The following is an 18,930-nucleotide window of genomic DNA, read 5'->3' as shown; positions in this document are numbered from 1 at the left end:
CCAAAAACTGCAATTTACCCCTATGTTCTATTTTTAGCCATGGCGGCCATCTTGAATGGTTGGCCGGGTTACCTGACACATTTTTTTAACTAGATACCCAAATGATGTTTGTGGCCAAGTTTGGTTAATTTTGGCCCAGTAGTTTCAGAGGAGAAATTTTTGGAAAGTTAACGACGACGGACGCTCACTCAGGACGCCAAGTGATAAGAAAAGCTCACTTGGCTCTTTTTGCCAGGTGAGCTTAAAATGGAAATTATTTAATGTTATTAAATGGGTTGCAATGAATTACATAGATTTCCCATTCATCAAAATCTTTTTTGTCCCTGTCAGATTATTTTAATAACTTAACTAATAGTTTTCCAGATAATAGATATGACTTGATTTTTCCCCCTGTGATTATTTTTAAGAATAAACATCCATGTTGGTTGTCAGGTATTTTAATCAGACACATTTTGATAACATTTTTTGATACCACTGTATCACCTTTATACAGTGTACTGCCTGGTTCTTATAAATAGCTGTACTTAAGATGGAGTCTGTTAAAAAACGATTTTGATTTTTGAAGTATTGAAGATATCGAACAAAAACGTTTGAAAACGAGTGCAGATAGAACAAATTAAACAGAATTTACAGACGGGTGCATTCCTTACCTGTACAGCAAGTTAACTTAATAACCCCGTCATTTGGACTGATCAATGTTAACCTGTGACAGGATTTAGGACTGCTCCGGCCAGTCCTCGGACCACAATCTAGTTAACACGAAAAGCGGACTTGGTCCTAGGACTGTTGTTATGTCTGCCAGTTTATTTGGTGACAGGTCCGCTACTGATATAAGTTAACTTCGAAACTAATTCTTCCCTAAAGTTAACATATTTTTGTTTTGATATTTTTATGTCAGAATAGAATGTATAAGACTAATTTCAGCAATATTGGAACACAATGATTACAAGATTTTGTCCGCATAAATTTAGAGTGTCCTTTAGGCAAAGTATGTATGCATGCATGTACAGTATGAGCATGCACTAGTGTAAAGTACTAGTAAAAATTAGGAGATGTAAACATCATCTTATTGATCTGAGGTAATGTTACTGCTAAGTAATTGAACCTTGACCGTTGGGAAATTGAATCATCACGGTCGACATCAATCTAGTTGTCCATCTGTGTCAATTTTGAGGAAAAAATCAGAATATAAAACAAACATTCTACCTTGGTTAGTATAAAAAGTTAAATCACAAAAATACTCAACTCCGAGAAGAATTTAAAACGGAAAGTCCAAAATCAAAGTGAACAATATAAAGCTCAAACATATAACCTGAATGGACAACATTTGTCATATTCCTGACTTGGAAAAACAGGCATATTAATCAGTAGAAAATGATGATTTAAATCTGGTTTAGTAGCTTGCTAAACCTCTTACGTGTATGACAGTTGCATTAAATTCCATTCTATTGACAACGCTGTGCGAACAAAACAAACAGACATAATAGGTAAAGATGTCAACAATAGGGGTACAGCAGTCAACATTGTATTCAATTATTCACTATAAAAGCAAACAAATATGTTAACAAAACTTGGCAAATACGGAATGTTTAAGTACAAAACCACGTCATATAAGAATTTACACAAAAAGGCATATAGACAAGGCATATTAATAGCAAAAATGAAATATAACAAAACAAAAATTATAAATTCTATCTCCGGTATATTCGTTTTTGGAATCGGGGTGGTTCTTCACAAAATGATTTTGTTAATGACCTATTTTATCGACATTTTCTATTTTTCTATTTCTGTGGTGGAAAACACAAACTGTTTTTGATGGAACTATGTAGTTGATATTTGAATTAATGAGAATTACTATTTAATGTGTAGATAATCGAAGGTTTTGATATAACTATGAATGTTTCTGTAGATTCCTCCGTTATTCTACAAGGATACAGTGAAATCACTGAATACTAAATAACGGGATTAATGTGTCACAACCGTATTTACAAAAACATTCCCACCCCAATACAAAGGGAGCTCTAGTGGATGTATGTAGGAGGATGATAATCCCCGCTTTGGAAATTTTCAGCGCCAAGAGTCAGAATCGTTCCCATGACCTTTAACACTGCAGCTATTGGTCTTCACAACAATACTATGATCGCTATTAGTTTTAATTACGAGAGCATCCATGATCCCACTACAATTATAAATTTCTTCACAAGCAAATAGTCCGATTTTTTCTTTAAATAATATCGTCGGATTTTTTGTCTGCCTAAACGACAAAGTACTTTTGTACTTGAAAGCTGGATAACGCATCAAGAAATATCTTTATTTTTGAAAGGGTCAGGCACCCGTTAGTACATTGTTTATCATAGATATAGAATTCGCTTCTGAATACACGAACGAAAAATTTTCCTTTTGTTCTTTTGTTTTCCTTTTATAGTTGTGTTTCTCTCGATTGTAGTTTGTAACCCGAATTTGTTTTCTCTGAATCGATTTACGACTTTTGAACGCCGGAATACTACTGTTGCTTTACTGGATCCATTTGGATAACGTTCCAGTTTAAGTTAACTGACTCGTGGGTTGCCCATTTTCTGACATATGCCTCAACTGCCCGCCCCAGTCAGCTGAAGCTCCACTTCCAGTTGATAGCCTGGGGAATGTGATATTTCAAGCATATGCCCAATATCCCTTAAGTTTGCCATGGTCACCAGTGTGATTATATTTGTATGCTGACGATGCATAAGAGAAATAAAGATATTATATTCCTTAAAATTTTCTGTGTAATACGTTAGAAATTACAATTTTAATATGCTTATTCCGAGATCATGCAGGATAGCTCTTGGAATTTATCTTTATTTATTCTACGTACAAGGTTGACTTAGTTCATATCAAGCTTCCAACTATTGAATCGCTATGGTTTGGACAATACAGTAAATTAATAATTCGGAAATCTAAAATGTACTTACCTCGTGTAAGAGTTCATAAATCAAAACTTAACATAGGAAAAACTCCTTTTCTAGTCAAAACATTCATTATTTCAAACTATGTGCAGCGATCCCATTAAAACTTCCTCATATTTAACATCGATTGTAAAGATTTTAGTCTCGAATGTCAAATTTGAATACAAGACTTAAATACAAACAAAAAAGAATAGTTCAATAGAATATTTTTATATAACCGACTTTTGACTCCGGATTGTATAATTTGTCGACTGATTTTATGTAATTGGACATCCTGGTAAGAGCAATCTAAAGATGTTAACCCAAGCTTTCAATCGGTTCAATTTTGGGTATTTACTGCTTAACGTTTATTTTGCATGACAATATCATCGGAAGACTTTCCCCTCAAATGACACCGATCATGTGTTTGATTTTACTTATTTAGGTTGCTTTTACTTGACCGAGTATCTTGATGTCCAACCACAGAAAAGGTAATCTGTCGAAAAATTATATAATCCGGACTCAAACGTCGGTAATATGAAAATAGTCAATTGCTAATACTAGTACGATATGTATTTCCAATTGAATGTGCAAAAGCTGTAAAATGTAAATGAATTTTCTACTGAAACCTTTTTAATAAAAGATTTTGAATAAACATCTTTCGTTGTTCCATGATAAAATTCTTATTCTTTTATTCTTAAAATACAAGAAATTTAGTCATATCCTGTTAAAAGAGGATAGTAGTAAGAACAAAAAGAGAAGTTAGATTATGTACTTTTGGCTATTTAGATAGTAGATCAGTTTTATTTCGTCGATTTTGACGTAATTAAAAAACAATATAGAGAGGTTCATTTACATTGATACCATTACCTATTTACATAGTAAAATGTGGATCCCAAGAGTTTGAGTCTTGCTTTGAGGGAAGGTTAAAGCCATTTTTTGAACTATTTATACTGCTTTAATTATATTCTTAGAATGAAAAACGTGCATGCAAACAGTGACCCAAATAATACCTAATTATTGAAAAGGAGGATAATAAATAAAATCGGTATTTAGTTCCTACTATTTTTTTCAAATTAAACATGAATAATAGCAGTTATAACCAGTCACTCAATAACAATAGAAAACTAACTTGATCAATAGTATGTGTACCTTTGAGTTCGTGAAACTGATTACAAATAATTGTTAAATACAATGTTGTGGAATGTTTGAAATGTTATATGTTAAATTGTGAAATGCGTGTTTTCTTTTTCTCATATTTACCTAGTACTAAAAGAATAAAAATCACTATCTCGGGCAAGGTTCACAGGAAATATTATGTTACTTCGAGGAAAATAAGAATAAACTCTTCATGGATACAAGGATTGCAATTATGTACGCCAGAAGCGCTATGCGTTCACAACAGAGCTGTAAATGACGCTCGAATCAGAAGCCAGTGTTGATATATATGGATCGAGTTACTTCAGCCATGGATAATTTGATCTATTGTCAGTTTAAGTGTATGTGCGCCGGTGTATTATTATATTTTTTATTTTTTTTTTGTATGTTGTATCTTATATAAATTTGTTTGTCCCCTCGGTTTGACGATTTCATGAGGGGTACCGTTGATGTATATTGACATTTTGTTCATTGTAGCTTATTCATACCATATTTGGTATAACTATATTTGATTCCATTATTATATTGAAAAACATCTTCCGCCAAACACTATAAGTTGCCAAGTGCGTACAATGGGAAGTAGCTCTCATTGTACCTAGTAATTGATAACGCCTTGTGAGGGTTGCCTTTCCTCGATACTTCATCCAGGTTGTGTAATGCTGTTCTAGTAAGAAAAACATGTTACAGCTACTTTTCATTATCTAATTGATTTGTTTTTCTTCTTTATATATTGTAAAATCACAAAAATACTGAACTCAGAGGAAAATCAAATCGGAAAGTCCCTAATTATCAAATGGCAAAATCAAATGACATCAAAAACGAATGGACAACAACTGTCATATTCCTTACTTGGTACAGGCATTTTCAAATGTAGAAAATGGTTGATTAAACCTAGTTTTATAGCGCTAAACCTCTCACTTATTATTACCAACAATGGTTAATGTGCTTCATATTGACACTTTGTTTGTTGTAGTTTATTGATACCATGTTTGATATAACTATATATGATTGAATTGTTATAATAAAGCACTTTTCGCCGAACACTTTTAGTTGTCAATTGTTACTGCATGATAAAACCTAATCTATCTTTTTCATCTGAAATTGTTTTATACATCTGCCGTGTTATACTTAACTGTTTGAAGTGCATTTAAACATATTTTTTTAGATGAAATTCTGATGGAGAATTTAAGTCATATTCGCTTCACCTGAATCCGTACTAAACCTCTTCTGGAGGAAGGTTTTCCTTTGAAGTATTGGACAGTCCCGTTCGTGTATGATATGTGAGAACGAGGCACACGGTATTACGGAATGGGAAAGATTCTCGGACAGAATCTCAACAGTTGCATGAACTGGAAAGCTTTTTCAGTGCACCCATAATGGCATCGACATCATGGAAACGTTGTAGTTGACAGATGATTTCACAGCTTTTGTATTCAAGGCGCCAGACAGACCAAAAATCTTCATTGAAATAAGAAAAGGGACAGTACAGATCTTGAAATTTCACTAAAAGGGAGCATTGATTCATTTAAGGTAAAAACAGGATAATTTCATAGAAAATCGTAGTTTACTGTAGGTCATTTAAAGGTCAATTGATAGAGTGTCCTATTTGGTCTTGTGTTTAAAGGGCCTTGAATTACATGCATGTGGAAATCAAGAAAACAAGGCAAGTAACCTGTTGGTTGAAATGTTCCAAAAGAGTACATCCGAAGACTCCAAAGAACGCAGCCTGAAATAGTTTTAACGTAAATACAGCAGAATCTGCTGTTTAAATGTAATTGTCGCATTAGGTATCGGACGGGACATTTAGGGACATAAACCTTAAAATACATATCGGATTTCCGAAATCAGTGTTGTCCGATAGGCATGAAGCTGACAGATGGGCTGGAGATGGCAGAAATAAATTCAGCTTAAATTTATATAACAATTTCACTTTGTGACTTAAAACCACCGGCAAATGTATAAGCAATGTCATAAAAGCACCAACAGAAAGTGTACCACTCGTCAAATTGTAAATTTATTGACTGTAGATAACTATAAAGGATACACCACAGATACATGTACAAGAAATGCAAATAATGCAATTTGCAGCTCTGTCAGTGTCCGTCCTGTAAATGTTGTACAGAGTGTACAAACAACTGTACTTGTCAAGAGAGGAATAATTTAGTGTAGTAGAGTTTAAAAAAACACCGAGAGTTTAAAAATTGCATTTTTTTCTGTAACTATTCCCTCTAACAACTGACTAACTTCCTTTGTATTTACTCGCATTTTGCAATACAGCTATTCCCTCGCCCTCTCTTATTCATTTCTATTCATACAAAATAACTTGGTCAAGAAAACGTTTGGTGAATGAGAATTGACTTGCTCTCCAACGTTGTATGAACTCGTATTTTGAAAGACATTTATTGCCTCGCCCGCTCTACCACTTCCACTTGATTTCTATTCATGCTCAACAGCTTGGACAGTACAACTTTTTGAGAATGACTCGCTCACCCCTGTTGTATGAACACGTGCTTGGATATTCACTTATCGCCACGTTCTAAGTAAAATATTTTCAATAACATTTAAAACACTTACGGGTAAATGAATAATGGCTGAACATTGTTACTATATATAGTATTAGTTCATGAATGTTCGAACTCATTTTTTGAAAGATATTTATCGCCTTGCCCGCTCAAAAAATGACAATTGATTCTGTTGATGCGTAACAGCTTGGGCAAGAAATCTTTTGGTGCATTGCTCCCTCGCCCTCGTTGCGTATTTTGAAAGACATTTATGGACTCTCCAGCTCCGACAACTGATAATTTCTGTTGTTGCTTACCTACTGGCTAAAGGGTGCATTTCTGTAAATATTGACAATGCAATTCCCCATAGAAACTCTTTTTACGACTAAAACTGTACAACTTTTAAACTTTAAAAATATTATCCTAGAATTGAAAGTTCATATGCACCACAATTTTTTTCAAAGGTCAAAATATAGGGCTGTCCAGCATATTTTCAACGCTTATATGCCCTGAACTTTTCAGAGTTTAAACTAACACTACTTTTCTTAACTACCCCTACCTCGAATGAAAGGTTACCACAGATTTCAATGTAAACTATATGCACATGTTTATTTACTGGTAACATTCCCAAGTTATGTCTCTGTGAGATGAAACACAGAGAGCATAACTGGGAACCAGTATGTAAACAAAATTAATTTTCTATAAATATTCAAGTTCTCCCCAAAAGAGGCGTGTTTTGAGAAACAGCTGTATTTACAAAGTGCAACCTATAGAATTTTTGGAGAATTATAATTGGCTAGCTTACACTCGTTGTGTGATTTCGTATCCCGAAAGACATTTGTGGCGTTGTCTTCACAACTGACAATTATTTCTGTTGATGCGTTTACAACTTGGACTACAGAACTTTTGGTGAATGGCTCGACCATTCCCGTTGTATGAACTCGTATTCTGAAAGACTTTCATGTTTAACCCGCTCTCACAACTTGCATTTAATTTCTGTTGATGCTAAAATTACTGAGTAGGGAACTTTTGGTGAAGGAGAATTAGCTCACTCACCCCGTCATGTGAACTCGTATTTGAACATTATATTAGTATCGACTCATCCGCTATCACACTGTACTGTTATGGTATTACAACTACATATTAGATTTCCCAAACTAATGAACACGTTTTGAAATATAACGAGAATTGACTCGCTCACAAGAAGTTTTGGGAACGAAGGATCTGACTCGCTTTATTGATAATTTATACTTCAAATTAAAAGCAGTTGCACCTGAAGGTATGTTTTTTAAGGTCCATCATTTCTGTATTTTGTTTTTCGCACATCTTTTTTATTTTTATTTTACTATTCTTTATATTCATGATAACTTTATTCTGGGCATTGTTCTTTATCTGTAAACAGTATATTTATACCCTTTTTTCTATTTCGCAATACTTTGATAATTCATGCAATTGGTGATTACGTTGTACACACATGCAATATGTATGTACTATGACCTCTTGTGAAGGGACATCTAGGCAACATGATTAGACGAGGGTAGGAAATATATACTTGAGGGTAATAGTTATAATATCAAAAAAAAAGATGTTGATGACAATCATTTTAAAACATTCTAATTGACTTAAAACCATTCCATCAAGCCTGATTTTTGTTTAATGCATTTTGTTATCTTAACATGTAAAATTTTAATATACATACTAAAATCAGCAGCTACAATATTTGCATTCTGGAGTTAGGTGCCTTTACGAATAGTCGAGTTTATGTTTGAATAATATATAAACTATTTTTGAGTTCCCGATTCGTGGTAGCTGCATTTATTATCTCAAGATAAGGTTATGTCACAAATTGATCAAACATAAAAATTATGAAACTAATAAATTTACATAAGATAAAAACTAGTTGATGAACTCTCTTTCACAATACATGTAAAACAAGAAGCCATCAAAATTTCCTAGTTTTATTTACTTAATTGGGTGGGGTTTAATCGGTTCGATTTACATAGACAAGTCCATCTATAGACAGGTGTGTTGGATTACACCGGTAAATAGTGCGACAGACCCGTTGATTATTTTGTTAAACAGACTTTAAACACATGAAAAATGTCGTTTTTTGCGTTGTCGATATGAAAGTATATCTTCGATGATGGCAATTGCAAAATATGAAAATGTAGTTATTCTAATAATAGTTTTTGGCATATTTGCAGATGCGTATACGTCAACGTTTATGATACGGCTGATACGTTGTTAAATGACCGACCTCTACTAGCAGGTGATTAGAAATCAGTAATAATAATTATAACATGAGTCCTCCTTGTCATACGCATCTTCAATCGTCTGTGCTTATGCATGTTAAACATAAGTTCCGACCGATTAGTTGAAAGCCCCCTTGAAACACCAGTGGTTATAAATGTGTGGTAAATTGGATAGTCAATAAAATGATATACACTATTAAATTATGTGTTCGGGGCAATCTCATCGCTTTAGTTTTATAGTGTTGACCTGTCAAAGACTAGCTATTCCTCGAAAGATTGATTTGTTTGTAACTTTTACCTCTATCACCACGCATTTCAATGTTTTGATACTGTTTAACATGTAAGATCATGGTTTCAAGTTACATGTATCTTTACATGCGTGTCTTCCAATAAAAAAAATCCTGCACATGCTATTAAATTGGTTCTACGCATGGTTCTGCTGTTATGAATTAATTAATTCCGTTCGTTTGAGAGTCCACTCAATTTTTAGTTCATATTGTAAAGTGAATAATGTTTCCATATTGAAAGTTTTGAGATAAACCGGAGTTACTATTTGGATAAAAATTTGACATTCCGTGTTTGACATTTGTGCATAAAACACTTTGTATATAATTAGTCTGGCCTTTTGATAAATGTAAAAAGGTAAAAACGATATTGCTTATAACAGAATAGATATGAATACACTGTCCTTCAAAATAAAGGACCATGCAAGATATGGTTATGTGCACAAGCGAAAATTAGTGTTTTGGGAAATTAATAATCCGCACCATCAACAGTTGTAAAATAAACATTCAATTTGCGAAAAAAAATCCCCTTACCCAACCCCTCTCCATTATTCCACTCAAAATTCAAATTTATTTCCCCTCTGAGAAATAGCAAGCGTGTATTGTTAAGACCCATAATTAAGTTTGTGATATATCAATTAGTATATAACTTGATGCATAGTTTTATTCTAATCGTTTTTATCAATAGATGTTTCTGTCTTTAATATTCCTACAACAAATAACGTACTAAAAGTCTAATTGTGTGTACACATAACCTGCACAAGGCCTACATTGACTATCGATTGCATGTCACCAAAACAAGATTTAAAATACATGCAAATAAAGACTTTTACAAATGACAATGTTTAGGTGTTGAGGACAAACCACAATTCACCGAGTTAAGCTCAAAATAAACTGCTTCGGATTGGTTATGTTTTATCCGTGTAATTAAAGTTGACTAACAAGAGGCTTTAAACTAAAAACCATTTGCCATATCAACTTAAACCTGACGACGAAGTTTATAAGATCGCTTGTCACACGGAAAAACGCGAACAGATAATTTCTCTAAACATAGACGCATGGTATATTCTGCAGTAGTGTAACGTCCAATAAAGTTGAAAATCCCTTTTCTTTGTCATTCTAAATAATCTGTAACGTGAATAAGAATTTAAATATAAATGTTCGCTCGATAAAGATGGTACGCGGACACTATACTTTTATATATTGTATACGTATATCGCTTAGTAATATCTGTACACCTATATTTTGAGAGTAAAATGAAAAATGAGTGATGCACATATATGCATAAAGCAGTGCACACAAATTCAATATTACAAATATACTGTTCAAGTAAACATAATATGTTTAACCCTGCCATATTCTGTATGTATGTGCCGATCCCAAGTCAGACGCCTGTGATTCAGTGGTTGTCGTTTGTTCATGTAGTACACATTTATTTTTCGTTCATTTTTTGAACATTAATTCAGCCGTTAGTTTTTAGTTTGAAATGTTTTGCATTTTAATTTCGGGGCCTTTCATAGCTGACACCCCGTTACGGTGACCGATAGTTATTAATGTCTGTGTCATTTTGTCTCTTGCAGAGAGTGGTCTCATTGGCAATCATACCGCATTTTTTTTATAAGTCAATTCTGGAGTCTAATTTATTGACATGACATCTAAACTATAAAACTTTCATTTTAAATTCAAAAGAAGGTAGATTTAGTAACATAAACTTTTGTAAACATCAAGTTTTCAATAATGGATACATTAATCATTCCAACAATCAGTACTTGCCAATAATATTATTGATATCAGTATTTAGAGGTTGTCACATTAAGTGTTCATTGAATTATTAAGATCTTTTCTTTGTGGATTGATGAAAAACATATGTTTGTTACATTGAGTGCTGATTGAGTTGTTTTCCAAATAATTGCTTACAATCCTTTATTAAATTTCAATCTCGTTGAACAGTTTAATCCGTCATGAATTGATACAAATAAAATCACTAAAATTGATATCAATCGAAAATAATGAATTCATAGTATATCATATCAAATGCGAATATTTATTACCTCTACATGTAAGGAATTGAGTAAGTACATTTCATCCAAAATCGGCATATATATACATAGAAACATATAAAACATAAGCTCTGATGGGCTTTTAATTGACTATCATATAAAAAAAATCATGCAGCTGCGACTAATAAATAAGAATTAAAAAAAAGCATTCAAATATAATGAAAGAAAATTATTATTGATTTATGAACCTTCAGGGTAGCAAATCACTGAAATATCATAAAATACTAATAACCCAAAAACATAAATAAGAATATTTGGTTATATTTAAACTAACGCTTTCAAGGATATCCTTTTCAAATCTCTCTTTGATATCTCCGATTCTCTTTTGTTATCGTTGTGATTTAAAGAAAGAGACTTTCAATAAGCTTAGTGCATATTCAAATTGGCTAAAAGACTTCGAACATTTATTTTTTTTTAAATTCAATCAGACTACTTGAGTATCCTACACTCTAACTAAATTCAAAAATAGCTAATGTGAATTTAAGTTTAAAATAATATTCACATGTAAGTATGCCTTACACAATGTATATATTTAGTATTTCAGTTAATCGTGGGAAAACAAAAAAAAATGGTTACTGCGATAAAACTTCCTTTAATTTATTCCAAAACACTGCATCACCAAATTCATCGTTTGGGTACTCGATGTAAGAGTGGGATTGAACTAGCTCCAAAACCATCATTGGTAAATCCTTTGCTGTCATTTGCTCTAGAAATACTAAAAATAATATGTTTTCCTTATTTCTAGAATAAATACTTTCCACTTTCGCCATGTTGTATTCAAACATACACCAATACGAATCCAGATAATTATGGGACATAACAATAACCACTTTTCGGCTGTTGTGAATTGCAGATGTGATGTTTGCTGCAATGTCATTTCCAGGTAGAAAATCTCTTTTGTGGATACAAAGCTTAAACCCAGCTTCCCGTTCCAGACAAGGCAAAAGTTTGTCATGAACGAAAAATCTATCATTGTTATCGTAGGATATAAAAGCATCGTATTCATACTGGCTATCATTGTCGAGGTTTCCTTTATTTTGCACTTGATATTTATTTTTCACCATGTAATACATATATCGTAAGCGCCACCTATTGCGGTAACATATGCCCCAAATTAGCACAAACACGAAAACGACCAATGATGCTACTGTACCTTCAATCAAAGATGAATACGACGAACATTCAATTTGAAGCTTTTCAAAAATTCTATTTGGTTTTAATAATGATTCTTGGTCCCCACGAGACGTCAAGCATGCGGTTTCGCGTTTATTTAGAATCTTGACTTTTGTTGTTGACATCCACTTAATAAATTCTATTGTATCACAACTACATTTTAATGGATTCCCACTTATATCAATTGAAAAATTGTTTTTCACTTTGTATACCTCTTCTAAATTACCACGAGCATGTTCATCTAAACTAGAAATTCTATTGTTAGAAAGATCGAGACTTGATAATTGTTTCATGTGGTTAATTTGGAAGGTAATATTATCCATCATATTTCCTCCTAATTTAATGTCTTTCAAATTTGTATGAGACTTAAAAAAATTATACGGTAAACTGGGAATTCTATTTTCTGCCAAATTCACAAATTGAAGGGCTGGCATATGTTGCATTATCTCCCCTTCAGTGTCATCCGGAAGTACAAAGCCAAGTAGATTATTTTGTATCAGTAACTCTGTTAGATTTGGGAAGCTTTGAAAAAATACCTTTGACACATTCGAACATATGTTATTAGACAAATCTAGCAATTGAAGATGGTCAAATGTAAGAAGTGGACCTATCCACGAATAGAAAATATTATAACTCAAATCTACATATTCCACTATGTTTTCGGAAATTGTATACTGTTGTATATCATATCGAAGAAAGCAGTCTTTGTAAAGAACTTTTTTCAGTTTTCGAGGAAGTGGCAGTAATCTCCCGGCAGTGCTGAATCGGGATATTGTCTCATCAAATGCATAATTTGGTTTAAAGACTTTATTACAAGATGATTCATCAGGACGCCCGCATTTTTCTTCTCGTTCTTTATCTCTTCGCGAATTGAATAAAAACGACGCATTTACAAATTCAATTTGCGTAGTTATAAAATCTAAAATATATTGTCCATACGAAAATTCATTGTCGGAAACAAAAAGTTTTCGAATGGAAGCTGGAAGTTGTTGTATAGTTCCTTCTTCTATGAGTTGAATTCTATTGCTATCGCCATGCAGTTCTTCTAAGTTTGTATAATTTAAATGCAACAAATGCTGTTTCAGAATTTTCGTATTCATTTGAAATGTTTTGTGAATTTTGTTAAATTTCAGAATTTTAATCGAAGTGAATGGAAGATCAATTGTCACATTTTCTAAACCATCAAACCTTAGACATGTGTTAAAAGAAACGTCTAGAATTGATAAATTTTTCATGAAACTAAAAGAACCATTGTGAACATAATTCACTTTGCACGCAGATATATCTAACTCATTTATAGTTGGTACAGATCTAAACGTATCTGGTTTCACGGTGTGTATGCTACATTGCCCAGATGATCCAGAGACGTCTAGAGTCTCTAAATGAGATATTTTAGGTAGGTTTTCATGCGACGCATTATAATCAATTTTCAATGTGAGCAAAGATTGAGGAAATGTAACGTTGTAATTGTTCCAGCTAATATTGTTCTTCTTAACATCTAAATATGATAGTCTTTGTAAATATGAAAACGAATCGTTCGTTGTTTCAGTAATGTTGTTATTGTTCATATGTAGCTTTCCAACATTTTTCAGTCCAAAAAACATTTCTTTTTTGAGAGTATGTAATCTATTGACTGAAAGGTTTATTTCAGATAAAATACCGTTGTCTTTAAAATGATGTTCCGGTATGTTATGTATATCATTGTTACTTAGATCAACACTGCTTACATTTCTTGGTAGTTTGGGTATATTCTTAAGTTTCGAGTTTGAACAATCGACCTCTACGAATTTCGATAGGGATGTTTTACATCGACATGCATGGCTAAAGCTGCATTTGGTTTTCAAATGACATTTAACTCCTATCATCAAAACAAAACATACAAGTAAATGGAACAGCTGTATGATTACCATATTCCTGAAATAAAAGTTTATATATTGATTTAAAGGGGAGGGAAATAAGGGCACTTTCAACATATTCAAAAGTAGTTCAATGTAAAATCATATTTAAAATAGTTCTGCTTTAATTATGGTCTTTGATTATTCTAACACTGTTAAAGGAGTTTTGATACAGAAAAAAATGTATGTTACTATTTTCCAAATTTCTAATTTTTTCGAATAAAATTGAGAATAAACGGGGAATGTGTCAAATAGAACACAGCCCGACCATACAGCGGAAAACAGCCTTAGGCCACCAATGTGTTTTCAACACGGCAAGAAAAACCCGCACCTGGAGGCGGGCTTCCGCTTGTCCATAAACAAAAATCTATACAAGTTAAGCTAAAATGGACGATACACTAAACTCCCAAACAGATATCAATATCAAAATTAAAAATTAACAAAAAGTTAAACAACAAAAATACAGAACTCAAAACGGAAAGCCCGTCATTAAAATCGAACGAATGCAAAATAGCCGTAATATTCTTCTTTGGCACATACGTGTTATTATGTAGAAAATGGCGGGTTAAAGGTGTCATACCACCAATTAAAAGTCCCTATCTGTTCAACCAAATTTTGCAATTTTCACAGATTTCTAAATATTTTACCTTAAGTTTAACTTCATAGAAACTAGGTATATCCTGGTGTCACCTTTCTGCATGCCAATTTTTAACATACATTCAAAATCATATAAGAAAGCAGAGAGCTTCCGAAAGGAGGTACCACTAAAAATAACCCCTGGTTTTCTGGAAATCTTAAATTAGTATACTATGGAGCGCATTAATCCTCAATTTTTAATGCAAACTCATAGACAGGTAAATTTTGGCTCAAAATGGTCTTAATATATTTCTCTTTCAACAAAACTTTCATTTCTGCAAATTTGTTGGTTAGTTTAGGTGAACAATGACATCAAATGCACTATTTTTGTCCGAGTAGGCCTACTTTCACATACGTTCTAAATTTGAGGGAGTAATTGGTGGTATGACACCTAAAACCTAGTTGTATAGCTAGCTAAACCTGTCACTTGTATGAAAGCTCGTATGAAAGTCGCATAAAATGCCAGTATACTGAATAACAGAGGCTAGAGGGTGCTTACTTCAGACAGGTGCACAAATGTAGCAGGGTTATACAGTTCGTAATATCTCAATCCTCCCATTGACCTTTATCTAATGTATAATAAACCAACAGGTATAATTAGTCAGGAATATATCCCATATGTTATTTTGATTAACTTTTTCACCTAAAAAGATCACAACACATCAACAACAAGAATATAGCACGGTGACCCATACTTTTTATTAAATTTTTGAAAAGAGCATAGTAAAATCTTCATTTTGGCAAATTATGAAAAAATTCTGTCTCAAAAAATATATACTTGTGATCTACCTTAAATTAAGGTCCCAGTCAGATCTCATAATAGGTAACAATGATGCAACAAAGAACTACTAGCAGTTACTGACATGCCAGACCTAGGCGACAATCAAACGAATTAAAAGATTATGTCTTTATCATTATAAAATCAAGCAGAATCTCTCCCGTTAGGATATTCTAAATGCATCAAATAAACTCGTCATAAAGAGATAATAGATACAAAGTTGACTAAATACCTGCTTTCAACAATAGTATTTAATTTCTTTTGAATTGTTCAATATTAACTTACCTCGTGAAAAAGATAAAATAAAAACAAATACTTTTAAAAAACAATTCCGTATAACAAAGAAACTTTTGTGCAAGACAAACAGTTTGTGTGATGAAACTACCTGTACATCCATTACAATATAACTTCCTCCTTCGATAAATATAGATCTTTTAAATCTACGTCGCAAATATTAATTTTTAATCCAAGAATTGAATACCAAACAAACTCAAATCAATTTTGAATAAATTCAATTCTAATAGAATATGCACACCTATCTCTTCAATTTTATAAAGAATGAAAAGTCATTTGTACTTAAAATTGTTAGTAACTGCTAGTTATACTCAACAAAAGACTTAAATCCTTTTTATTCTTACTAGAAATGAAATTCATTATAGATTTGTTGATAACAGATATTGCTGCAAGTATAACTTTCCGAAGAAGCTGAATTGTGTGCTGTTTGGCTACAGTTAAAAGGAACCGGTCTTATTTTCTTTGATTTTGGCGTTTTTAGATTAAAAAATACAGAGTTTCCGACACACCGAACCCCTCTCATGTATACGGCTTTACATAGTAAAATGTTTAGACTGACAAAAATAATTCAAATATTTGATTGGCGGGAAACTTGAACCCATTATTCAAAAACATTATCTGTATTGCTTAAGAAATATTTCCAATGTTGGAAGCGTGCATGTTAAATTTGTCTCAATCAGTACCTAGTCGTTTTAAACAAGGAGAAAGATTTATCTTTTTCCTTGTTTCAAAATTCCTTGAGAATTTTGGATCCTCAATGCTGTTCAACTTTGTACTTGTTTGGCTTTATAAATATTTTGATATGAACGTCACTGATTACTCTTATGTAGACGAAACGCGCGTCTGGCGTAGTAAATTATAATCCTGGTACCTTTGATAACTATTTGCATCGTGTTTTGTTTTGTCTTTTTCTTTTCAGAACATATACCTACCTGTAAATTAGGGAATTATTGCGTGCATTTAAATATTGCATTTTTTTTATTTGGGGTTAGTTTAAACATATTTATTTATAGTGGATTGGGAAACAAGTTTTGCAACTTCTATTAATCCCTTTCCAATTTGGGGTTAAAGTGCGATTGTGAGTGTGAATTATTGCATTTATAACCCTGTCGCAGTTTTCGCTATAATAAAAACATCTCAATATTTTCAGAATATACAGTAAATAATCGCAGTTATAACCGGTGACTCCAGAACAATAAAACAATAACTCTTTTCTCTTAAGGTAAATACGGATCAATATTATTTTAGCCTTCGAGTTTGAGAAACTCATTTTAAGCGGAGTTTTGGAAAAGTTATATTTTGAATTGTGAATTGTACACTTTCTTTCTTACATTGCTAGTAGTTCTCGAGAAGCAAAATAACTGATTGTCATATCATTTTCAATGATTACAAGGTAAATATGTTTTTGTGTCTTAGGAAGTAAGATTTATAATTAAGCTATCGTAAAGCATATCAGGATCAATATCTTAAGAATTTTAAAGTTCCATTCTGTTTGTATCAAATAAAGGCATCTTATATGAAGGCAATGTAGAATACCGATGTACAATAGTAAAGATTCAATTAAGCAAAAACAAATCCGGCTAACAAACTAAAACCGTGGAAAACATATCGACTATAAGAGGAAAACGATCGCACAACAGAACCACTGAACTACAACAAAGGCAAACACCAACATAATATAGAAACGAACTGTAGATAACGATTGCCATAGTGTCATGATTTGGTAAAAGACATTTTAAGAATAAATGGTAGGTTGAACCTGGTTTTATAGGTAAACCTCCTGCTTGTATGTTAGTGAAAACAATACGTGACAAGTACAAACAAACGTAAGAACGCTCGGCACAGAGGAAAATATACCAGTACACAAAAATTGTGTTATGTTGGACTTCAACAGGTCCTGGTAATAAGATAATTATATATGTTTCAAACCTGTTCAACATTTTTGAAGAAAACACAGAATTCATAACTATATGCTTGGCTAGATTTGAGATCTATACAAAATTAAGGTAAAGTTTTAATTCTTACCTCTTGAAAATATTTATATCGTTTATAACTACAAATATTAAATATTGTTTTTATTTAATTTTTCCTGTGTAATCAAGTAATACGGAGATAAAAGAATGATAAGATTAATAAAGTCCCTATATAACTTCCTTCTCCTTTTTCTTCCCTGCATGAAACGTGGGTCTTTTTTTTTATCTGTTTTTAAAATATACTTTTCAAATTTTTTATCTGTTTTTTAAGTATACTTTTCAAATTTTTATCAATTTAACGTGTTATACTTTTGGAGAGGACTTTTAATCTTTTTTTCCCCAGATAAATGCCCCAATCAAGTTATAAAATATTTTAATGACATACAGATAAATCTTTAATACAGGGGCTCGCAGGTGCCTAAATTGTTTGTCTGGATTCAAATACCCTGTAGGCTCGTGTGGAAACCTTTACAAACCACAAAGTATACACTTAAAGTAATCTTTCCTCAATTCACGAAAATTGGAAGACACGAAAATAAAGGAGACCACAGTATGACAGACAGCAATCAACAACGTCCACTTTTCAATAAAGAGACATTGATTGTCAAAATGCCTATCTGGTGCAAAAAACGTATATGTTATTGACCAGATGTGAATATCATAGATATTAACGTACACTACACTACAAGAATCAAAATCGATTATCACTTCAGACAACCATCTATATCAAGAATGTCTACTCAATATCAAATAGATAACGAAAATGACATAAGCAAATGATATCATTGTAAGATGTCTAAAATAATTGTAGCAATTAATATAGTTCATTTAAATTTCGGAAAATTCTATATTCCTATATTTACATGTTTATTTGTTCTGTGTTATTGTCACGTAATGTTGTCAATTTAACGGTATTTTTAACATTGCCGTTTAAGCGGGAGGTTTGGTAAGCCAGAATTCCAGGCTATTTTTTTCAAAATGTCCTGTAAAAGAGGGGCGATA

General features: G+C 32.5%; 1 protein-coding gene across 1 annotated transcript; it reads right to left on the bottom strand.

The window, feature by feature from the left end:
- Positions 1-11,025: 11,025 nt before the first annotated feature.
- LOC143085297 (toll-like receptor 4) lies at positions 11,026-16,050 on the bottom strand. Its single transcript, XM_076261564.1, has 2 exons — positions 15,947-16,050; positions 11,026-14,266 (listed from the first exon to the last, which is right to left on the bottom strand). The coding sequence occupies exon 2, from the start codon at positions 14,260-14,262 to the stop codon at positions 11,752-11,754; it is 2,511 nt and encodes an 836-aa protein (XP_076117679.1). The 5' UTR covers positions 14,263-14,266; positions 15,947-16,050; the 3' UTR covers positions 11,026-11,751.
- Positions 16,051-18,930: the final 2,880 nt, after the last annotated feature.

The sequence above is a fragment of the Mytilus galloprovincialis genome, chromosome 8, assembly GCF_965363235.1.
Source record: "Mytilus galloprovincialis chromosome 8, xbMytGall1.hap1.1, whole genome shotgun sequence".
Classification (NCBI taxonomy): domain Eukaryota; kingdom Metazoa; phylum Mollusca; class Bivalvia; order Mytilida; family Mytilidae; genus Mytilus; species Mytilus galloprovincialis.
Note: the sequence above shows the minus strand (reverse complement) of the source record. Positions and strands in the feature narration are given on the sequence as shown.